We start from the raw sequence: 25,743 nt of genomic DNA, 5'->3' as shown, positions 1-25,743 counted from the left end.
TATTTAAACAGAAGTCTGGGTCTTTTTGTTTTGGCCAAACTGCAGTCAAGCCAACGAGGGAGCGTGCGATAAAGATGCACTTTACTGAACAGTTTGTAGCCGTGCTACTAGAGTTTGAAACTGCAACTCCCAGCAGTCCCTGCAGTGGCTCTGATTGGGTTTCTGCTGAGGGTGCAGGGGCTGTTGGGGGTCAAAGGAGGTCAGAGCGGCTTTTAAAAGGGGGCTGGTGACCAAAAGGAAGAAAGGTATTTTGTGTTTCAAGTTCCTGTCTGTCTGCATTCTGTTGGGTTACCTGTGCTTAATTCATTTTGTCCTGAATCGTTTGCCATCTGGCTGTGTACAGTTGTGCTTGAAAGTTTGTGAATCCTTTAGAATTTTCTATATTTCTGCATAAATATGACCTAAAACATCATCAGATTTTCACTCAAGTCCTAAAAGTAGATAAAGAAAACCCAGTTAAACAAATGAGATAAAAATATTATACTTGGTCATTTATTTATTGAGGAAAATGATCGAATATTACATATTTGTGAGTGGCAAAAGTACAGTATATGAACCTCTAGGATTAGCAGTTAGTTTGAAGGTGAAATTCGAGTCTGGTGTTTTCAATCAATGGGATGACAATCAGGTGTGAGTGGACACCCTGTGTTATTTAAAGAACAGGGATCTATCAAAGTCTGCTCTTCACAACACGTGTTTGTGGAAGTGTATCATGGCACGAACAAAGGAGATTTCTGAGGACCTCACAAAGAGGTGTTGATGCTCATCAGGCTGGAAAAGGTTACAAAACCATCTCTAAAGAGTTTGGACTCCACCAATCCACAGTCAGACAGATTGTGTACAAATAGAGGAAATTCAAGACCATTGTAACCCTCCCCAGGAGTGGTCAACCAACAAAGATCACTCCAAGAGCAAGGCGTGTAATAGTCGGCGAGGCCACAAAGGACCCCAAGGTAACTTCTAAGCAACTTAAGTCTCTCTCACATTGGCTAATGTTCATGTTCATGTTCATGAGTCCACCATCAGGAGAACACTGAACAACAATGGTGTGCATGGCAGGGTTGCAAGGAGAAAGCCACTGCTCTCCAAAAAATACATTGCTGCTCGTCTGCAGTTTGCTAAAGATCACGTGGACAAACCAGAAGGCTATTGGAAGAATGTTTTGTGGATGGATGAGACCAAAATAGAAGTTTTTGGTTTACATGAAAAGCATTATGTTTGGAGAAAGGAAAACACTGCATTCCAGCATAAGAACCTTATCCCATCTGTGAAATGAGGTGGTGGTGGTATCTTGGTTTGGGCCTGTTTTGCTGCATCTGGGCCACAAAGCCATCCTGGCTTGCCTTCATTGATGGAACAATGAATTCTGAATTATATCAGATAATTCTAAAGGAAAATATCAGGACATCTGTCCATGAACTGAATCTCAAGAGAAGGTGGGTCATGCAGCAAGACAACGACCCTAAGCACACAAGTCGTTCTACCAAAGAATGGTTAAAGAAGAATAAAGTTAATGTTTTGGAATGGCCAAGTCAAAGTCCTGACCTTAATCCAATCGAAATGTTGTGGAAGGACCTTAAGTGAGCAGATAATGTGAGGAAACCCACCAACATCCCAGAGTTGAAGCTGTTCTGTACGGAGGAATGGGCTCAAATTCAGGACTGATCAACAGTTACCGGAAATGTTTAGTTTCAGTTATTGCTGCAGAGGGGGTCACACCAGATACTGAAAGCAAAGGTTCACATACTTTTGCCGCTCACAGATATGGAATATTCGATCATTTTCCTCAATAAATAAATGACCAAGTATAATATTTTTGTCTCATTTTTTTAACTGCTTTCTCTTTATCTACTTTTAGGACTTGAGTGAAAATCTGATGATGTTTTAGGTCATATTTATGCAGAAATATAAAAAATTCTAAAGGGTTCACAAACTTTCAAGCACAACTGTATATGAGGACTCTATGTAGATTTATGGCCACCGGACCGCTGCAGGCTATTGCATTGTTAACGGCAGTGGCTTGTTATTTTTTGTTTGTATTATGTACGTTTATTCTCTAGATAGATGGCTATATTTCTTTGATCCTGAGGGAAACTGAAGTACCAGTAGTCAAGTTAAATACAAACATTTAAATATACTTAATACACAATTAACAAATACTGTGCAAATAATGCAATCACAGTACACTAGATGAGAATTGTGCAAATAATACTACTATCAAAGTGACAGGTGGCACAAAGTCAAAGTGACAGATACTGTACTAATGTCAAAGTAAAATAAAATAAACTGTCATGACTTATGCTTATTGGGTAATAACGAACAAACACAAAAAAAGACGAGGAGTAACAGGTTGAGCCCTAACCTTTGAACTCGCATGTGTCCCTCATTCTACACTCGTCTTCTGCTGATAACCCAGTGGAGTTGAGCAGCCTGCACGTCCAGCAGGTGTTCCTTTTAACACCACAGTTTAACACCACATTTTCATACATTAAAGTGCTTTACAGCGGTGATGTTTAAACTAAGCACTGCCACCGTCACTGATAGCATGATGTGTAAAAACAAAAGTCAAAGTAAGTGAGGGAGACCTCTAAATCAGTGAACCGTTGAAATGGCAGCCGCCTCTGACATAAGCAAGCATCACCACAAATCTCCGAACAGCAAAGTCATTCAGCTTCCTTTCACCCGCGCCGTTCGATTCCGCTGCTTTTTGCCTGCATTTCTTATAACCCTGGGGAGCCGTCAAAAGCACATCAGTAGGAATTATTTGAATAAGTTGTGTATGCCGGCTGCAGTCAGACGGACATTAACTTTTCGGCCTGATGATGAATTATCAAATTAGTTTTAGAAAATGTGTCAAAGGATGAACTGTCCCATAATATTATTGATGAAGCTATTTGTGGTGAAAGCTGATCTGAATATTACACTTTAATTATTTCATGCAAAGCTCCACAGGCAGGCCTGCACGAGTACAGATGTTGTCAAAGACTCGGATTTGTTTGTGAAGAAAATGAGGACATCTTGAGAGATTAAAGAGTGGCTGAAGACGGAGATGACATTCTCAGTCTAACCTTGAATTATGGAAGAACTGGGAGTGGAAATTACATTTAATCAATTATTATTTTAGCTAAATTACAACTGGTTATTGCCACAGATAAGTGCTTCTTGATTAATGCGTCCCACTCACAGATGAGATGTTCTTGTCCTTGACTCTTTGTACTGTTTGTGTCTGTCGCTGCTGTACTGTTTTAAATGTCCTACTGTCTTTATGTCCTGGCATTTTAAAACAACCCGCCATTGACCTTGCTAGCGTTTTGCTCAAATATTTGGGGGTCTTCAGTTTTGCTCAAATGCGTGGGGGTTTTCTTTCAGAATTACCATTATGAAAGGGACGATGGCTTTTAAACTTGAGCTTATGTTACTGATGGGGACATTAGAGTTAGCTTATCATTTAGTTACCTTCCTTACATCTCCAAATGCCCACCCCAGAATAACACCCTAGAAACACCACAGGATAATGAGTGCAAGTGACATTGCTGTTTGTCTTAAGGCTGTTGGAAGTCCTTCTTCAGGCCGGTCTCTCCATCAAAATGAGAACATTAGAAAAACTTGGGAGAGAACAGAACAAAGCCCACCTGTCCTATCCACCTAATGTCTCCAAGTCAAGTTTTGAAAGCCCCCAAATTCCTCCTGGCCAGCACACTACGTGGCCGATTGTTTTGTGTCTCTGTGGTTCTTTGTGTAAAGAAAACCTTTGCAATTTCTTGGCAAAATTTGCTTTTAACAAGATTCCTACAGTTATCCCCTGAGAAGGTAACCATTGCGTTTTGGGGGATTAAGCTTAAGACTTGTTAGGAAATTAAAGGTTGGGCATTTGACAACACTAACTAAACTTTCTGTCTGTCCTGCAGATATGAGTTCCAAACCCTACACTCCTCAAGAGGCACGGCAGATTGTGGAGTCCCTGAAACAGCCTGCTGTATTCTGTAACATGGCATCTGATTGGCCGGCACTTAAATGGAATGTGGAATACTTAGTGGGAGTTCTAAGAGATAAACCAATCCAATTCCGAATTGGAAAGAGGCTCAGTGAAAAAGGTGAGATTTTAGCATTAACAGACCCTTTTTGTTGCCTATTTAAGCAATAATTTAAGTGTTTCCAATTTGAAAACTGAATTAAAGTGCTGCATGCGCAGTGGTGAAATCGGACGATAGTTGTTGTGTTTCAGCAACACCAAAAGAGCAAAAATGATAATCAGGCCTCACAGTGAACAAAAGTTAGACCAGCGTACTGCTAAGAGGTGGAAAACAGCAGCATAAGACCAAAGGATCAAGAAAAGAGACGCAGTCGGATACAAAGCTAGGATGGAAATCAAAAGTTCTCACGGAGAAACACCAAAGGTCAATACACAAAAACAAAAATCAAAGTCCTAGGCATGTGCCTAAATATTTTTAACCAGGAAAGCAAAGAATAAGAGTTTTGTTTTGTTTTGGATATCCATAATCTCAGATAGAGACAGGACATCGGAGCTGATCTTTTATCCCGCCATGCAACTAACGTCGTGAGCGTGACCTTCTTGAACAAGCCACTTGATAACTGAGAGTCGCGTCCTAACTACAGTATTCACAGAATGACGGTGTCCATTAGTAAAACAATATCGTTGTGGAAAAACTGTGCAAAATAATTTTAGCACCCTATATTATATATAAATGTCTGCACGTGGAAATGTGTGTGTCTGTCTGTCCAGCCCAGAAGTGAGAGGTGGAGTTGGGGTAAGGAAACAGAAACTCGCTTAGCCACTAATAACACAAGTGAGGCCAGCACGTCTGCAAAACAAAACCTCCGAAGAAAGACAAAGTCATTTAGCTGCTAATGCACAAGCAATGGGAGCACATTGGCAAAACGGTATCCCTTTTACTTTTCCTCCCACCGCTAATGCACAAGCGAGGTGAGCACGTTGGCAAAACAAATCCTCCTAGGAGAGAGATGCCCAGGAGAGTTCTTTTCAATTACGTGACATCTCTACATTTCAATTTTTTTTTCTGACGATTTCAATAGTTTCTAGGACCCTGGGCTTTTTATACATGGGCTTAGACAGCTAGTTCAGGTACAAGAACTGATGGCAAATTTGGATTCATTACGATTATAATCCATATTAAGTATAAAAAATTAAGGCTAAACATGAAGAAAAACCACCAAAAAAATTATAAATGAAAATCATAAGTTGCAGGACTTCACAAAGTCTGGGACTCAGAAGTAGGTCTCACCCCCGATAGCCTAGCCCTAAACTAAAATGGCAGGCTTTCTGGCCTGCACTGGCCTATTATGGGACTGAGGCCTTTATCCAAAATTGTTCTTCCAGGGTGTGGATAAATATAATCCATTAGCGATTTCCTATCAAATTTTATTTAGGGCCAACACCGGTCACCAATTTCATGTTACTAGGATTGGCCTGTTTTGATTTTTTTTTTCTTTCTTACACTAAGCTCCTTCATAGTCAGGTGTTACTTGTTGATTTTGTATTAAAAAATTAAATTCTGTAGACTCATTGTTCCGTTATAATAAAACATACTAAAATAAATTCCCTTTAAACATACATTTTTAAAACTAACAATACATGTTCACAAAATATTTATCCATAAAACGCTTATCATAATTACAAGGCACAGTTCTAATAAAATGCTCATAAGGTGCTTATCAAGAAGATACGAGGCTAATTTGCGTAACACATTTACATGTGTAAAATTGACACATTTGGCTCTTAAGGTAGCAAGCCTACTCTTTAGTAAGCAGCGAGGGCAAATTCTTCTTTCTCAGTTATTTTTCCAATTAAAAATGTGAGCTGCTGTACTAAACGCAAGTTTAATCTCCAGCCACACTCAGACGAGGATTGTCTGTTTTGATTACAGAACAACATGAAAAGATCTGAACTCATTCCCTCTTAATTTCTGCTGAAGACACACTAGATGGACAACAAATATGTCTGCTATTCCTCTCGGTGCACAGGACAATTCCTCAGATTCCCTTTTCTTAGTTTATTACTCCGTGTTCCTTAAAGCCAATATTCCTGTCTTCATTGTCTCCTAAAATTATGACTTTCTGCTTGTCGATTACTAGAAGTTTCATACAAACAATGTAGCTCAAAATACTTTACAAGATATCAGTAGAAAGTTACAAGAAAAGAAAAATAAAATTAGGCAAGAGTATTAAACAATAAGTAACAAAGAAAAACAAATCTATGCAACCTTCTATATAACATAGATGCCGAATTAGTAGAAGAGCAGCATCCTTATATACAATATCATGATGTAAATCTCTAAAGCGGGCGGCACGGTGGCGTAATGGGTAGTGTTGCTGCCTCGCAGTTAGGAGACCTGGGCTTGCTTCCCGGGTCCTCCCTGCGTGGAGTTTGCATGTTCTCCCCATGTCTGAGTGGGTTTCCTCCCACAGTCCAAAGACATGCAGGTTAGGTGGATTGGCCTTAGTCCGTGCTTGGTGTGTGTGTGTGCCCTGCAGTGGTCTGGCACCCTGCCCAAGGTTTGTTTCCTGCCTTGTGCCCTGTGTTGGCTGGGATTCGCTCCAGCAGACCCCCATGACCCTGTAGTTAGGATACAGCAGGTTGGATAATGGATGGATGGAAATCTCTAAAGATCTGGCCAGGGGGACAGAAAAAACAAACAGGGGGAAAAAATCTACAGAGGTGTAAAGGTGAAAAAGACCAGCCAATCCCACCATAAATGTGCTTAAATCATTCCCCATTGTTTCCAGGCTTTGTCTGAGAGGATTCAACAGTCTTGTGGACAGCTGGGGCACCCACCTTCATTCCAGAGCCCAGCACATCAAGTAATGTAATACTTTGTTGAAGGGAGCACTACAACTAAATTACAGTAATGCATAGAAACGAAGATTCTGGAAAAACTGTAAATTACTAATTAGCAATTGAGTCATTTGTGGTGAGAATTAGCTAATTTAGATCGGCAGCCAAACGATCAGAGCATCACAATTCCTTGAATTTCAGTTTATTACGAAAAACAGGAAAGGCAGAGAAAGACAAAACACAAAGTGTTCAAGTAAGGGTTTGCCTAAATCGACTATTGTGTAATCCAAAAAAAACGTTTCCCAAAATGACCAGAAACTAGAAAAACAAAACTATATACTTACAAAAATGTGCCTTACTCCACAAAACTCAATGACTCTGTGAAGCACCTCAGCTCCCAGCCAGAATAAGTAGGCTGAAGACGGTCCTTCAGCAGTGATGTCATGGTGGGCCCACCTCCTAGGGTTCCACCCACATAACACCAAGGATATATGTAACAATAAAACATATACACTGAATGAGTAAGCAGTACAATATTAACAAAATAATAAAACTGCGTAAATTGAGAAAAGACAACACCTTCAGCTCATTTAGGACTAAAGCCAGGAAGCTATTTCATTACTCAAAGAGATGTGGGAGTCTGAAACAAACGTCTGAGGCATGGACAGTAGTTGAAGCAGAAACCTTGACAACCTTTTAGAAAGAGATACGGGAGCAGCTGAGCTATTAACTAAACGTACAGGCCTAATAGACTGATGGCCTCCTCTCGTTTGATCTAAATAACATCAAATGAAAACAGTGTTTGAAAAACAACACAGACTGTAACATAAAAGAAAACACACCCATGAGCCAGTGATCAAGTCCTAGCTGAAGCATCACAACGGTCAACTTAACGTGATAATAATTGGTGAAGGTTATTTTCATCGTCTAGACTTTGATGTAAGCGGGTGCTTTATCAATATAAAAAATGTCCTGCATGTACCTAAGCTCATAAACTTTTACACGGTGAGTCAAAAAAAGCGAGGCGTTTCTTTTCATAATGAACTTTTTACTTGACTGTAAAATCAATATTCACAGCCAGTAGCCATCATTTGTAACAGCCCTAATATGATATATTTCAAAATCGAAGGCATCTGTTTTACTAATGGAACTTCTTAACGGTTTTTATTTCCATCTTGTTATCTAGACTGCAAACTGTTTGAGACGCACGTTTTCTTGGCTTGTCTAAATGTCGCGTCTAAACATTTAATAACATTACAGCTTGCAGATTCAGCGAGTAATTAGCTGTATGCTGTATGTTCACTCGGGTAGGCGCACATGTTGTTCTGACTTGAGGCATATTTTTTTTTTATGTGGTGTTGTTTTCTTCCCCCCCTTATGGATTTCACTTCACATTAACACTTTCCAGACTGCTAGCTTAGTGTTAAAGTACACTCTTTTTAAATTAATTGCTTAAGACACAATTGAAGAACAATCTAAATCTCGACATTTTAAATGGCCAGGAAATGTTTTGAAGGACAAACATTACATATATACGAGGTGAGACCCAAAAATAACCAGATTGGTACCAAATTACTGCCTTCTAAACATTGTCACCTTCTCTATACTCCCCCTCCCGATCTCCGTGCCGCTCCAGACTTATCTTCCATTGATTGAAATAGAGCTGGAAGTCTTCTTGCTCGAGGCTCTTCAACAGGCTTGCCGTTTCTGTCTTCACTTCATCCATTGAAGAAAAATGTGTTCCCTTCAGGTCACTTTTGATTTTTGTAAAAATTACAGGGAGCTAAATCGGGCAAATAGGGAGGACGATCGAGGACAGGAATGTTTTTGTCGGTCAAAAACTGCTTTACGGAAAAAGAGAAAATTTGCGAGAAATTTGATGTTGATTCACTATTCGTCATTATCGCGGCAACTCGTGTAGTGATTGTTGTGCAGATACTGACTGGGCTATTCACAGGATACACCTAGCCAGTCGGCAGTTTGAGGGGGTATAGTTCTATGATTCACGTCTGGCTGACCTCCAGATGGTTTTCCAGGGAAGCCCCAAGCCCAGTCCAGTTATTTTTATGTCTCACCTTGTATATGGGATACATACTGCACACTGTTGTCATTATAGCCAGGTAGTGTGGTGTAGCAGCTAAGACAAATCCCACTACTGACACCACTGTGTGACCACGAACAAGTCACTTCACCTGGCTGTGCTCCAATTGGAATAACAAATGAAATGTAACCAATTGTATCTGTCTCGGAGGTTACAGGTCTCACTAAAAGCACCACTAGCTACCTCCAACTTGCTATGATTATGTACGAGAAAATGAAGGTTAACACTGAAAAATCTCTGGAAAAGTTGTGTAATGTGACGTTGGCTTAACTCTGCAGCGTAGGCCCCAACCCAACACTACTTAAGGACCAGCAGGCCATAAATCTGCTCCTTCAGCTTTGTAGCTTCTTTTAGAGGCCTCACACCCTTTTTTGCTATTTGAGTACACTGTATCTTAACAACTACAAGGCCTGGTGGGAAGAAGGTCTCCATACTCCTATCAATTATGGAGAATCCACTGCATCCACTAAACAGTGTCATCTCCAGACAGAAGAGCAGCTTCAGTGGCAGACTACTGTCACTGTCCTGCTCCACTGACAGACTGAGAAGATCGTTCCTCCCCCAAACTATGCGACTCTTCAATTCCACCCGGGGGGGGGTAAACGTTAACATTTAACATTATACAAAGTTATTGTCTGTTTTTACCTGCATTGTTATCAATCTTTAATATTGTTTTTTTTTGTATCCGTATGCTGCTGCTGGAGTATGTGAATTTCCCATTGGGATTAATAAAGTATCTATCTATCTATCTATCTATCTATCTATCTATCTATCTATCTATCTATCTATCTATCTATCTATCTATCTATCTATCTATCTATCTATCTATCTATCTATCTATCTATCTATCTATCTATCTATCTATCTATCTATCTATCTATCTATCTATCTATCTATCTATCTATCTATCTATCTATTCCATTCCATTCCATTCCATTCCATTCCATTCCATTCCATTCCATAGGGCGGAGTGGTGGCTCTGAGGCTAAGGATCTGTGTTGGTATCCAGGAGGTTGCCGGTTTGAATTCCCGTCACTTCCAAAAGAGATCCTACTCTGCAGGGCCCTTGAGCAAGACCCTTAACCTGTAATTGCTCCAGAGGCGCTGTACAATGGCTGACCCCAAGGGGTATGCGAAAACTAACAAATTCCTAATACAAGAAATTGTATAAGGAGAAATAAGGAGAAATAAAGAGCAAAAAAAAAAATATTGTCAGATTAGAAACAGCTGTGGACCTCTTGTTCCAGGTATGGAAGCTCCGGATCTGCCACATTAAGACGCAGTTCACTTAAAAAATATATCAACATGTTGGCAAATAAAAAATATGATCACACAGAGAGAAGAAACGAGATGTTGGTGGTCTGGAATTGCTGAACAGCGTGTATCTGTTTTCCTTGAGCACTCTCTCTCATCTCTTCCGTTACTAGGAATACTGCGTGGTTGTAACAGAGTGGAGGGTGGCTGTGAAGTAGCAGGGACTGCACAAGAAAAAATGTTCAGTGCTGCAACATTAAAAGAAGATCCTTCACCCAGTTGAAATAACCCTGCCCAGTTACTGCCCTGCTTTAGTTTGGAGTCTGTCCAAATCCGTGACTCGACGTGCGGAAATGCTCTTTTACATCCTTGGGCCTTTTCAAGTCGGCCTCGGCCTCCCTCACTCCTCGTATGTCTCGGGTTCTGAATGGAGCTACTGTAATAAAATAAAGAATCCCAAAGGATTTAAAATATTTTCAGAGGTAAAAAAATGTTTACAGTGGTTTTATTTTTTAAGTTTTTTTTCTTGTTTTCAAAGCAGTAACACTTTCTGTGTGGAGGCTGCAGGGAAGATCAATGATCAGGGAGTCTCTGTGACTTCTGTATTTCATTTGCTTTAAACTCCTATTACCAGCCTGCTTATGAGATATGATTCTTTCGTATACAACATATGTTTTATTCCTATTTATTATTACAGAAGAACCCCGATTTATCCGTGTCCAGTATACTGAGGTCTTGCTTTATCTGAGGTGAACCTGTAAGTGTAAAATGCTACATTTCTTAGAATTCATAAAAGCTTTGCTGTGAATTCTGTACCAAGTTTGTAAATACGATACGTTTAACCTCAACTGTACCAAGCAAGAGGTCGAGGAGCAGGTCACATCAGTCCCTGTATGTCTCGCACCCTAGCACAGGACCACGTCGTGTCTTCTTAGCACACCAGCAGGCACACTCACCCCTCAGTGGGTCCTTCGCGCCCTCCCTCGGCATACAGATGATTACATTTTACAAAATGTGCTTTGGTGCTTCTCTACTTTTGAAGCAGGAGGACTGGCCATTCCACACTGGCACTGGTGTGAGTGAGAATGTGGTCGTGTGCATCTGTAGGCTCTACCATGGACTGGCATCCCACTCGTGACTGTTTCCTGTCTTGTGTCCAGTATGACTGGGATTGGCTTCAGCCTCCTGAGATCCTGAATTGGATTAAGTGGATACGAGAACTTTAGGTTAAGCTGCTTTGAAATCTTCCTTCCACTTGTTTAAGCTTTATGCTCTTGTCATTGTCGCAACGCAGTAGAGCCTTTCAAAGTGAAAAATGACTATTAAATGGGATGAACTGTCTAATGGGATGCGAACGAAGTCATCACATGAAGACTGAAGGTCGTTAACGGCTTGAAATGAGCTTTCATGCACAGGGTTATGGATAAAGGGTTTTATTATAATGCGTTACAGTTCATAAAATTACTGACTTATTTTTTGATGTCAGTTTACATATTATAAATGTATCATTAGGCACATTTGGGGGGGCGGGGGGGGGGGGATATTTGTGAAATTAGTGCATGACCAATACAGAGTGAAATAGAGAACTTTCTTTTCATTAAGTAAACCGGTCCGGGTACTTTTTGGTATTTTTGAAATTTCATTTTAGAAGCAAAAACAAAAATGAAAGGAATTTTCAGATTTTGATTTTTGATTAAAGAATAAATGAGGGAAAATAAGGTATTTTTTAATTCTATGGTAACAAATAGCAGTCATAAACTTAAAATTACACATACTTTTTTGGATTTATTTGTGATTCAAATAATGAAAGTGTAATAGCTCAAAAACAACAAAACAGACGTTTTTACGTTGTCTGAAACCGGAAGTACTACTTCTTCTTCTGTGCGATTTTTGACGACTCATGCAAACAGTCCTCCTCACAACACATCGATCGACGCCCTTGAAGTTACCCTGGCATCAGCAGATGATGGACCACTACGTTGTTTTTACAAACAGTAAAAGAGTGACACTCCGGGACGAGGACATGACTGCAGAAGAACCGAGTCGCATCTTTCAGGTAAAAACACAAGCTTTGCAAACTTGATGTAGCAGTTCTTTTATGAATGTTGTTGTTGTTACTTACTGCAAAATAAATAAAGGGCGTTTTCTCGTTTCTTGAATTTTTCTTTTCTGTTGTGCGAAAGAACAAAAGGAAAAAAGTAATTGTTTTGTGGTTTTCATTTTTCCCTTTTATGTTGAAAATCTAAGTGTCTCTTTTTCTTTTTTAAATATTTTCTGAAACAAAATTTCAAATACCAAAAAGTACACGGACCTTTTAAGTTTATGACTGCTATTTGTTACCATAGAATTAAAAATACCTTATTTTCTCTCATTTTATTCTTTAATCAAAAATCAAAATCTGAAAATTCCTTTCATTTTCGTTTTTTCATTTTTGCTTTCCAAATGAAATACCAAAACGTACACGGACCTTTTGAGCTATTACACTTTCATTATTTGAATCACAAACAAATCCAGAAAAGTATGTGTAATTTTAAGTTTATGACTGCTATTTGTTACCATAGAATTAAAAAATACCTTATATTCCCTCATTTTATTATTTAATCAAAATCTGAAAATTCCTTTCATTTTCGTTTTTGCTTCTAAAATGAAATTTCAAATACCAAAAAGTACACGGACCTTTTATAAACCTCAGGGTTTTGCTTTCTAATGTGCAGAAATTTTAAAGGTGATGAGTCCGTCCAAACTTCGGTCACCGTTATCTGAAATAACTGTCTTGTTAAAAGTGTGCATTTAGAAAGATACTATTCTGTTTTAGCCACTGATGATACATGCACGAGTATGTGTGTGCTTATGATTCACAGAATTCTCAACCACTTTATCTGTGGAGACCGAGTTAACTGAAACAGTGGATCTGAAAGAAATTTTATCCTTAAGTTCCCAAAGATGAAGTCAAAAAAAGGCAGTTTTGAATTTCAGGGATTTGTATGTTTAGAATCGCAAAGGAGATTAAACATAGAAGTTTTTATTTTTTAAAAGACAGGGAACTGACTGAATTGGGATGGAAACATTGACAAATGAAGGGTAAAAAAGAGAAATCAAATTTGTTCGCCGAGGTCCTAAATGGTGGTCCAAATTCAGAGTCAAACATGACAGTGGAGAGTGGAGGAAAGTGCAGAGCTGTCTGCTCAGAGGCCAAATCCAGTCAAGTTTAGGGTCCCCAGGACAATGAAAAATCGTCTCCTCAGAACAATTGACAATAATACAATGCAGGAAATAAGTAAATAAAAAGGATTTAATAGTTAGGATGCACCATATACATACAATTATAGATAATGCACACAACATGTATTTGTTTTAAGTGTTTTCTGTTTTGTTGTGGCCGTGCACTTGGGAGAGGCAGCGTAAGGGGCTCTGGGTAGGGGTCCATGGCGGTGTGCGTTTAATTGAAAACTCTGCAGCTCGGGTTCCATGGGTGTAGGTGGGTGCAGGTCACACAGTCAGTTATCCCACCAACTACGCCACTGTATAAGAACACAAAAAGAAAATGCAGTCTGTTAATTTTTTGCTGTAAGTACATTTTTTTCTGTTGCCCTGTTGTGTTTTTTGGAAGCTTTAAACCTCAGAAATGTAAGCCTTTGGTGTTTGGTTCTATTGAAGTGCGAGGAGATACACTTTTTTTTTTTGTTTGTTTATTTTGCTGCATCACCATTTTTGCTTTTTCCTTTGTAATCTTTGACATGTAATTGCTGTGTTGCTAGGGGCTTTACTCCCAGAAGACAATGCGTTAAATCACTGATGCTGCGCTTTATAACACTGCAGCACATTTCTTGTAACGTCTGAGATTAAGGATTCTTGCCTCAAAACAACTTTGGTGTGTGAGCTCTTAGTAATTGGTCCTCGACTCTTCGCTGTTTCCCTCCCGACCTCGTCATTGGTTTAGTGTGAGGGCTTTGGTGTTAGTGTCTTCTTGGCTATCGACTTTGGCCATTAACCCTTTGTCATCGTTTATGGCTCAGGGCTTCAGTTTTGGCAACGGTTTTCCTTATTGCTGACTATCACCTTTCACTACGTTTTCTTAAATACGAATGCATCTTCTGGTCCAGTTAACCTCAGTCTAGTGGTTGGCCCCATTCGCTCTTGCCAGCATGTGATTCAGGAGCATCTGCTGGAATTTAAATGGAAGTGGGCATTGCCCATGCTGCAGTCCAGCAGATTATCCTGGATAAAGTAACTGGCACAACACAATTTCTTTGTTTATTGCCATTTGGCAAAGTAAGGCAATGAAAATAAAAGCTCACTGGTCTTAACTGATGCCATCTTGGTGGAAACTGACACTAACTTGTTGGAAATGGCTCAGTTCTTCTTTGGCATCCCTTTTTTAACTCGGCCCCCATAACACTTGCCACACACCCGCGCACATGACAACCTCTGCCACTGCAGGTGTTCTGTTACAGCTAAGGGTTGCTCCTAGGCTTATGTTTATTTTCTTTTTATTGTAATTTCTGTTAGTGTTGAATTATTATTTTTCATATATTTTATCAATTGTTATATGTGTATGACATAAACAATAAGCTACTTTAAGGCAACATTCCAACACATTTCAATATGTGCTTCAAGGCCACAGTCCTTGTGTTTTGTGGGTGGAACCTGAAGAGGTGTGGCCTCATGACATCACTCTGTGGGGCCGCCCCCAACCTTTATATTGCCATTGATTGTTGAGAGGTCTGGATGATAATCGATAATAAAGTGATATTAGGTGTGATGTTTCCTCCAATTTGATTAATTCTGATTTGGTGACGTTTTCTCATTGATGTGTTCGAGTGTGTGGCCTTGGGACTCGTTTTGTGTAGTTTGTGAAGGCAGGGATGTAGGACAAAGTGGGCATTGCCCATTTTGCTAGGATTTAGTGGCACACAAGGTCTGATAAGACAGCAGATTTAACAGAGATGCAGGAATTCAGTAATTTTTACATCAGTCAATCAATTCTTTTTCTCATCCTGTCCTACATTTATTTTGGTATCCCTGGGTGGGCAGAAACAGAAATCCCTCACATTTCCTACAGGAGTCATAGCAGACTGTGACAAAGAGAAGGTAAAATAATAATGGAGAATTCTTCTGTATGCTTGTTAACAACACTGATTCTTCATTTTTTTAATGTTTTCCATTTTAGCTCCCCAGTTTGAGACCCAGTGCTCTTATATAGAGGCCACATTGCAAGAATTCATGTTTTGGGGTCAAGGACTGGACGGTGCTAAATCTGGAGCGCTGAGTGACTGTTTGCCCTCGGAGATGTGGGCCTACGCCGACTACAAATACATCGCCATGTTGTTTGCAGAGCAAGCCTCGTTATATCAGGTGGGTGTGCCCTTTAATTATTAATGATATGTGAAAGTCATCAGCAGTGGGCATCGTTGTGGTACAGCGGTTAATGATGCTTTCTGACAGACTCGGCTTTCTACAGTCACCCTCTGTGTGGAGTTCATGTGGCTTCCACTGGACACTCCAGCTTCATGGGTCACCCCACAGAAAGGCATTTTAGGTCAATTGGTGACTCAAAGTGGGCTCTGCATGAATGAGTGTGCCATGGCCGGTTCCTGCCTTCTGGGTTAAGCTCCATCTCTCCATAGTCCCGGAACACAAGATTGATTTGATGCAAAGACAAAATGCTTACAGTTAAAATAACTTGATTTACATCTGCGTTTCATTTGCTCATCATAACAAGCATCAGGCCTGAGGCAGTCCAGATTTAGTTTTACTCTTGAGTGCATTAAGCTAAGTTGAAATAAAATTAATTTACCTGATAGCAGCTGTTAGCACTTGCCACTGTTAAATGAGCCATTATACAATTATACCTTTCTCGTGACACTTTTGGGATATATTTAATTGTTTTTCCACTGAGTAGCACTGGTTTAGATAACACATTTTATAGATCGCCTGTATGCCTTGTAGGTCATTTGGGCAGCTTTGTTACCGAAGTACTGTTTTGGGTGTTGATATATAATTGCTTATTTGAGTTCACAATTTTGTATTTTATTTTAATCTCTCTCTCTGTCTCTCCAACAATGAAAAATGAGGACCCTGCACTGCCATGTCATAGTAATGAGCAGCATGTCAACAGCTCTGCCTCTTTACACCTTGAACGCCTCCGTTACAGTTGGGTCGCATATCGCTTGCCTGTTACTCCACAAAACCGATGTGTTGTCTGTGGTGTCTCGTATCAAAGATGGCATGAATCGAAGTGCAGACTGTCTAACGCTCGTCTCATCCCATCAGCTCACCGTACATGAGAAAAGCAAAATACAAGAACTTACCAAATTACCTTTAATATAAAGAGATATTATTCATTCATTCATTCTTTCGTTCATTCAATCATTTTCCACCACTTATCCAAAGCCATAAGTACCAGAAGTGACTCTGCTCCATTGGGCCTTTGAGCAAGGCCCTTAACCTGCAATTGCTTCATGCTGGGTATGGCGTTAACCTGCACCTAGCCCTTCAAGCAGGTCCTCCAACTTGCAAGGGAAAACGTGGGGGTTAGTGGCAGGATTGGCACTCCAGCCACCGTAAAAAACCTCACACTGTTCAAGTGTGGTGCTGAGTTGTCACCCGTTACACGGCTGCACTTGAGTCCCTATCTCGGTGGTTTGTCATGTGGTGGGTGCGGCAACACGCTATAATCATTGTATGCTCCCAACCTCTCTCTTCACCCGAAGACGTGTAGCGGGGGCCACAGTCTTCACAGTGAGGTCCCTATGCCACACTCGCCAACTCATGCTGTGGGATCCCAAGGCGTTCCCTGGCCATCTCTCTTGGGATATAACGCTCAAAGCCAGCACAGAGTCTCCTTCCAGCTGGTGATGCCCATAAAACCTTCACAGAGAGGTGTCCAGAAGGCATGCGTATCAGATGCCCGAACCACTTCAGCTGGAGGGTCATTGGCTCTACTTTGAGCCTCTCCTGGATGGCTGTGCTTCTCACCTAAAGGTTGCTTCTGAGTGTGTGTGTGTATGTTTATGTGTGTGTATATATATATATTATACAGTTAGGTCCATAAATATTTGGACAGAGACAACTTTTTTCTAATTTTGGTTCTGTACATTACCACAATGAATTTGAAATGAAACAACTCCGATGCAGTTGAAGTGCAGACGTTCAGCTTTAATTCAGTGGGGTGAACAAAACGACTGCATAAAAATGTGAGGCAACTAAAGCATTTTTATAACACAATCCCTTCATTTCAGAGGCTCAAAAGTAATTGGACAAATGAAATAACTGGAAATCAAATGTTCATTTCTAATACTTGGTTGAAAACCCTTTGCTGGCAATGACAGCCTGAAGTCTTGAACTCATGGACATCACCAGATGTTGGGTTTCCTCCTTTTTAATGCTCTGCCAGGCCTTTACTGCAGTGGCTTTCAGTTGCTGTTTGTTTGTGGGCCTTTCTGTCTGAAGTTTAGTCTTCAACAAGTGAAATGCCTGCTCAGTTGGGTTAAGATCAGGTGACTGACTTGGCCATTCAAGAATTGTCCACTTCTTTGCTTTAATAAACTCCTGGGTTGCTTTGGCTGTATGTTTTGGGTCATTGTCCATCTGTATCATGAATCAGTTTGACTGCATTTAGCTGGATTTGAGCAGACAGTATGTCTCTGAACACCTCAGAATTCATTTGGCTGCTTCTGTCCTGTGTCACATCATCAATAAACACTAGTGTCCCAGTGCCACTGGCAGCCATCACACTGCCTCCCTCCACCGTGTTTTACAGATGATGTGCTATGCTTTGGATAATGAGCTGTTCCACACCTTCTCCATACTTTTTTCTTGCCATCATTCTGGTAGAGGTTGATCTTGGTTTCATCTGTCCAAAGAATGTTTTTCCAGAACTGTGCTGGCTTGTTTAGATGTTCTTTAGCAAAGTCCAATCTAGCCTTTCTATTCTTGAGCCTTATGAGTGGCTTGCACCTTGCAGTGCACCCTCTGGATTTACTTTCATGCAGTCTTCTCTTTATGGTAGACTTGGATATCGATACGCCCGCCTGCCCCCTGGAGAGTGTTGTTCACTTGGTTGGCTGTTGTGAAGGGGTTTCTCTTCATCATGGAAATGATTCTGCGATCATCCACCACTGTTGTCTTCCGTGGACGTCCAGGTCTTTTTGCGTTGCTGAGTTCACCAGTGCTTGCTTTCTTTCTCAGGATGGACCAAACTGTAGATTTTGCCACTCGTAATATTGTAGTAATTTCTCGGATGGGTTTTTTCTGTTTTCGCAGCTTAAGGATGGCTTCTTTCACCTGCATGGAGAGCTCCTTTGACCGCATGTTGTCTGTTCACAGCAAAATCTTCCACATGCAAGCACCACACCTCAAATCAACTCCAGGCCTTGTATCTGTTTAATTGATAAGGACATAACGACGGACTTGACCACACCTGCCCATGAAATAGCCAAAGAGTCAATTGTCCAGTTACTTTTGAACCCCTGAAATGAAGGGATTGTGTTAAAAAACGCTTTATTTGCCTCACATTTTTATGCAATCGTTTTGTTCACCCCACTGAATTAAAGCTGAAAGTCTGCACTTCAACTGCATCGTAGTTGTTTCATTAAAAATTCATTGTGGTAATGTACAGAACCAAAATTAGATAAAAGTTGTCTCTGTCCAAATATTTATGGACCTAACTGTATATGTGTATATATAATGTAAACATAAAGGGTGGGCTGGGAAAAGTGCTTATAAAAATACGTCACCAAATCATTTAGTCAGCAACACACCCTGAGTTGTGTGACTTGTTGTGGCCTGCGTGACAGAATAATAGCCAAGCAGCAGTGTCTTCCAACTTTATGTCTGAGCCACGACTAGACCCACGTGATGGAATCAGCTCACAGTGCACTGCTGGGCTGTGGTTTTTGTCCGGTTAAAGAGAAGTGGTTTGGTTATCATTACTACAGTTTCTGTCAATGAACCAGCAAAGGGAGACATCTCAACACTAATAAGAAATAAAACATCAAAGAGGAGAGTGCATCTGTACAGAAGTGACGTCTGCCTTGTGACGGGTGTGCACAATACAAAATGAAAGGACTGCTGGTTCAAGCTCTCATCCTGACTCTTTAGTTTTGCCCCTTTTACTGACGTTAGTGGGCTGCCCTCAAAAGTCCCACCCACCCCTTGACACCTAACTTGGAGGGAGGTAATGGATTGCAGCATCCAAATTGTGATGCAAATTGAATTAACGTAATAAACAGTCGTGAATATTCAGAGGGGGCCCAGTGCAAGTAAGGTGCATTCTTTATATTGATTGGCTGCCAAATTAACCCACGCCTTGCAGTGCACGGCCAGCACAGTAGGTACTAAGTGAGGTGATACGAGCCTTGGAATCAGTTTAAAAACTGAGTTGGGTGTCACAATTCATTTGTGGTGTCAGCTTCAGTGATAGAGGAGTGGGGAAATTTGAGCAAATGTAGTCCTTAAATGAGACGTACCATCCATATTAAACTTAGGAGTATTTTCAGATGTAAATCTGACAGTTTATTAAACTATGGGTCATGTGTAGCCACCTTGGGTCGTGCAGGGTGTTTGACTCACCATTATACTCAGTGGGTCAAGTATGTTTTGCGATTAGTTAGCAATCGATTTTGCTCTGCTATGACTGTTGGCAGCAACTCTTCAAAGGGGGACCCCCCCCCACTTCCTGACCTGACAGTCGTCATGGACTGAGTCTCGAAGACAATAAGAAGGGCAAGATCAGGTCATAAGAAAAAAAACTTTTGACCTGAAGTTTTCAGATAATAACACATGCCCTCTTTCAAAAAATTGTACTTCTAATGGAAAGCAAAGCCCAAAGTTCTGACCTCTTACTTATTATGACAAGTTGGAAAATGGAATTCATTTTAAAATGCAAATACAAAGTACAACTTCTTGAGGACATTTAGTGTTATTAGTAAAATTGCTTTTTGAGTTTGTAAGTAAATGGACACTAGATGGCACTGTTGCCCTCCTTTTTCCCAACAGACCATACGCAGGACACAAGGTAAAATCACCAAGAGGTATTTTAATTTCTTTTGTCTCCTTGTAATGTGCCCTCAAAGCACCACAGCCACAATAAACACAATTAAATCAAAACAGAAACACAATTCTTCTCTCCACTACACCTCCCAGCAAGCTCCATCACACTCCTCCCAACTCCGGCTCTCTTGCTGGGTCTCCACCAGTCCTTTATATAGTTCTTGACCCGGAAGTGCTCCTACGTGACTTGCCAGCACTTCCGGGTCTGATGGAGAATCCCAAGTCTTTAATCAGCCCGGAAGTACTGTGGGGCTTCCATCCTCATGACTTCCAAGCACTTCCGAGCTGTAAGGGGAGCATGACTCCCCAGGTCCTTTAATAGCTCCCCAATGGCGGCACCCAACAGGGCTGAGAAACCAGACTCCAAGTCCCAGGATGCCCTGCTGGAATCTGGGGCACTGCTACACTCCAGAGGAGCTGCCATCTAGCATTTTGGGGGCGGCAGTGTCCTAAAAAAGCTGCCTTTCCCCATCCTTCCACTTCAGGGGCGCCCTGGCCATCCATCACAAGTTTTTCTGGTTTACCTCATAACTGCTATTTACACAACCTATCCATCCATTTTATGCACTCCCTTTGTCCACTTGTAGATTACAATCTCCTCGTGATGGACCTTGGGCTATTTGTCTTCCATTTATCTTTGTCACACATTTTTAGGTGCATTCACATATAATACAAAAAGTGCCTGCTGTGGTATCCATGTCTGTTTGTCTGTCCACATGAAACAACTTGGCCCCCAGTGGACCGATTTAGTTGAAATTTGCAACACTCAATCTTCAAACAAACTTCTTGAAACAGTTCCATTTTTGTTGAGATCTCTAACAGATTGCACCATACAAAGTTCTCAAATTTCAAAATCTCACAATGAAAGGCAGTGGCAAAGCTGCAAACTTTTCTATCTTAAAAATGAGAAACATTCTGTGCAACTTTTAACTACAAATTAGTTTACTGTTTCAATTTCACCTCAACAGCGGTTACACCAACTTACACATTTTACACATCCTCAAGCCATTTGGATTCTCAGTGCAATGGCCGGGAAAGGGCACACGCGTGTGCAGGCAGCTCATACGGCGTCCGCCCCTCCATCTGCTGCTTTAGGTAAGTTAGCATAAAAGTAAAAAAAAAATAAAATAAAATAAAGTCACTTCTCTGGAAATGAATGGAAGAGGAAAGCAATTATGTAAGCATACATAAGACGGAACTGACTGAACTAATATTATCTGCAGATTATTATCGTAAAGAACCAACATTATCAACCTGCAGCTAGGCTGTGTTTGAACTAACTTAATTACACAGGAAAGGTGTGCAGCACCACTGAGTGATAAAACAGAGCCTGGGTTTAGAAAAGGGGCCGCAGTTGATAATGTGGACAGAAGATCGGGCAGGCAACAAGGACTCGGCCGTGTTAGTCTGTGGTCTGAGGTGCACCAAGAGGCCGATTGTGCCATTAATAGTAAGGACAGGTCAGGACAGGGTTAGGGCTTACACCGAGATGAAGGAGTCGCTTAGCGGTAAAATGAACAACAGACTGAGCCTGCCTTACGGTTTATCTGCTTTTGCATTCCGTGTATTTTCAGATTGGAATTCAAATCTTTTAAGATAATTATAACCTTTTATATTCCCATTATACAAGATATTGTTTATTTTCCAAGTTCTTAGTTATTTAAATAATTTTAAGGAATTGCCGGGTTTTAATTAATACTAATAGCTAGTTGCTAACTATGATAACTGGCTCTTGGAAGAAGTGGCTAAAAAAAATGTGTCTCAGTTAACTTAGTTGCTGAATGCACCTGAATGTTACGGCCTGCGTACATTTTGTAACTTATTTCCTTTTTCTCAGTCAGCATTGCAGCACAGAGCGTAGAGACCCTGCATCCCAAGATATTATACATTCCCCATTGTCCTCCCAGGGCTCTTGGTTTCCGCTCAATTGATGGCGCTTTGTTGTTTAAGTTACCAATGTCCCATCCAGGGCTGCGTTCTGCTTTGTATTCATGGCTTTCAATATAGACGGCAGCATTGTGTGACCTTGAATGTTACGAGTGGAGTTTCTTTTTAAAAATTTCTGGGCTTTTCTTGAGCTGTTTTTTTTTTTCCCCTTCAATTGGGGATTTCAGTTCTATGGGGTTCATTTGGGTAAGAGTTGAAAGGTCGTGTCAACAGCCAATTTCAGTCTACCTGCAGACCTCTAGGGCTCCACGCCACTGAGGAGGTTGTTGCTTTGCATTGTCCATCGCAGTTAGGATACGGTTAAGATTGGGGTTGTGGGCGGGTTTTCTGACTCAAAAACTGGTGACCGTCAAGTAAACTAAGTGACATAAATGTGAAATCCAATTGACTGTTCAGTGGAGCTCCTCAACCACAGAGCTGCGCAACTTGGTCCTGGAAACAGTCTCTGCTTTTTGACTTTGATTTTTGGTTTGCAGTTGAGTTTTGACATATCTCTCATTTTTTCACTTCTGGCCTTCTCCTTTTGTTTGCCTCTTCTTTCTGATTCTCACTTTAAATTTTGGATGGTCTGCCTTTTTTCTAGTCAGTTTTTGAAAATAGATGGCTGTATAATCTGTTAACAGTGTGGTTAGAAAACCCTGATTACATTACATAAAATTATAGGGTTTAGGGTCTTTATTGTCCTGTTTACAGAGCCCATTGAAATTCATGTTCTAATCACGTCACCACTCTGGCACCATGATTAGCAAACAGAACTACCTGACCTGGAAATTTCTGACTTCTTTTACATATAAGATAAAAAAAATGACAGAGATTTAATGCAAATTACAATGTTTTCTTTTATTTCACATAAAATAAAAAAATCCTGTATTTTAGATGAATATGTAATTATGATTATTACATTAGGGTCAAACAAAAATAAAATGTATTATCAATGCTTCAAATGAAAACCTGAACAAGAAATGTACTGTAATGCAAAGATTAATATACAATTAATACACATCCATTGTTTTGTTATTTTAGAGATTAGTCAGAATTTTACTGTGAATGATTCACAGGCACACAAAATCTTAAGAGCAGGCTTCACTTCAAAAGGTTGGCCTATCTCAATCTCAAGAAGCAGGCCTTTGGCCTACACAGCCCCAACAAAAGGAGATAAAGGCTTTAAGACCTCAATAATCACACAAGTTCTGAATGGAGAGAAGAAAACCGTAAAAACCTCTGGCCTGCAAAAAACAAAACACAGTTCCTTTTTACAGGTAAAGATTCCTTTAATCATCCAACCATTTTCTGAACCCACTTATCCAGAGCAGGGGAACTGCTCTGGGAACAATCCCAGCAGGTGTGTGTGTGTGTGTGTGTGTGTGTGTGTGTGTGTGTGTGTGTGTGTATGTGTGTGTGTGTGTGTGTGTATACAGCGGGGAAAATAAGTACTGAACACGTCAACGTTTTTCTCATTGAATACTTTTCTAATGGGGCTATTGACATGAAATTTACACCAGACGTCGGTAACAACCCAAGTAATCCACACATACAAAGAAATCAAAACAAATAAGTCCAAGTTATGTGTAATAAAGTAGAATGACACAGGGAATAAATATTGAACACGCTTACTGAAATGTATTGAATACTGTACTTAGTAAAACACCTTTGTTGGTGATGACAGCTTCAAGATACCTCCTGTACAGAGAAACCTGTTGCATGCATTGCTCAGGTGTGATTTGGGCCCATTCTCCACACCAACTGTCTTCAAATCTTGAAGGTGTCGGGGGGCTCTTCTATGAACTCTGATCTTTATGTTCTTTCCATAGATTTTCAATTGACTGAAACCAATTGAGAGTTTCCATGTCTTGCTGGAATGTGCACCCTCGTTTCATCTTCACCATATATACAGGGCTATTCAAAATGAAAGAGCAGATTTCAAAAATTTATTTCAAACAAACTGTATAAGACAGAAACACATTCCGCACATCACTGGAGAGAGGAAAGTTCAAGGTTTGGTTCTGTGGTCCTTGAGGCTGCATGCCCTCAACATGAGCACCATGAGTAGTGCGGCAAACATCACAACGATAGACCATCTTCTCACACACACGAGTCCACAGGCCCCTAGTTACTGAATTCACAGCTTCCTCAATTCGATGTCACAAATCTTGAAGATTAGCGGGCATAGGTGGAACAAACACTCTTTAATGTACCCCCATAAATATAAATCGCAGGGGGTAAGGTCTGGAGACCTGGGAGGCCGGTAGATGATGAGCAAGATCTCGTTGTCCACCTCTTCCAATCCATCATCCTGGAATGGTGTCATTCAGGTAACGCCAGACCTCCAAGTGGAAATGAGGCAGGGCACCATCTTGCATGAAAATGAAGTCAGCGCTCGGTGGCATTCACTGGTACTTTTAGGCAGGCTTTTAAACTTTGAACTTTCCTCTCTACAGTGATGTGTGGAATGTGTTTCTATCTTATACAGTTTGTTTGAAATAAATTTTTGAAATCTGCTCTTTCATTTTGAACAGCCCTGTATATATAAGAGGACAAGATAAAGATTTGGGGTGACACCACGACTCAGTCCATTGGAAAGGCAAAAGTAATTATGTAGCTTTTCAGCAATAGAATGTCCTTAAGGATTAGAGTCTCCGTTTAGAATATCCAAGAAGGCGACACTTAGGGATAAAAGCCAGCCAGGCAGGAAGAGGCGGGTCCAGGTGGCCTGACACCAGAAGTGACGTCAGAGTGTTAGACTACAGTGCCAACCTGTGGATTGGCGAAGAATTACCACCTCCAGAGCCGTTAAGTCGTCCCCAAGATGCATGTGTGTGACAATATAATGTATATATATATTCAAAAAGGCAGAAATGAATTTAAAAAAGACCAATACGAACAAAGCTAGATTGGACATCGAAGAACAGGACATAAAAATGATAGCAAGAAGGCCATAAATTAGATAATCCAAAACTACAAATATCCAAAATTTTTCCTACCGTGGACTTAATTTAGCAAATGTACCTGAACTTTATTCCACCCTGGGTGGCACTGGGTACCCCAGCTAATACATTTTAAAAATGCTTTATAGATTTGCTGTTTTATATCATGTAGTAAATACACTTGGGTAATTGTTCAGGTAAATCTCATTTGATGTGGTGTTTGGTCTTTATAATCCTCAAAGCCACAGCAGAATATCCACAATATTAAAATGGCTTTGCTTCCAAGAGTCATTCACCTTGAGTAGACTGGAGGTCTTCTGAAGCGCTCGGAGGGTCTTGGTTGGCAATCTGTTGTCATTTTGTTTTTTTGTTTTTTTCCTGTTCCCCTCAAACACGTAAGACTGGAAGAAGCAGATGGATAACCTTATTATTGGTGATTAATAGTATTGTTTGAAAGATGTGGAGAGATCAGATTAAACTCTTTATCATTTACAGTTGCCTGAATATAATAATGCTTTCATTATCTAGCATCATGGGCAGCGTCTTTATTTATTTATAAATGCCACATAAATGGTGATTGGTTGTAGCAGTTCATAAATTTTGATCACTAACAGAAATTCCATTTCTGTAAAAAGTTAAAACTGCTGTTT

At 40.4% G+C, this 25,743-nt stretch overlaps 1 protein-coding gene across 4 annotated transcripts in view; it reads left to right on the top strand.

Moving 5' to 3' along the window:
• The window catches only part of hspbap1 (hspb associated protein 1), a 101,925-nt gene that overhangs the window by 17,250 nt on the left and 58,932 nt on the right, over positions 1-25,743 (top strand). For all 4 annotated transcript variants that reach the window (XM_051930320.1, XM_051930319.1, XM_028808073.2 and 1 more), the window contains exons 2-3: positions 3,909-4,094; positions 15,340-15,524. In XM_051930320.1, the coding sequence (XP_051786280.1) occupies positions 3,911-4,094; positions 15,340-15,524 (369 nt within the window). In that variant the 5' untranslated portion in view covers positions 3,909-3,910. The remainder of the gene's footprint in view (positions 1-3,908; positions 4,095-15,339; positions 15,525-25,743) is intronic.

The sequence above is a fragment of the Erpetoichthys calabaricus genome, chromosome 8 (genome assembly GCF_900747795.2).
Source record: "Erpetoichthys calabaricus chromosome 8, fErpCal1.3, whole genome shotgun sequence".
NCBI lineage: Eukaryota > Metazoa > Chordata > Cladistia > Polypteriformes > Polypteridae > Erpetoichthys > Erpetoichthys calabaricus.
The sequence above is the reverse complement of the archived record's forward strand: the minus strand, read 5'-3'. Positions and strand labels throughout refer to the sequence as shown.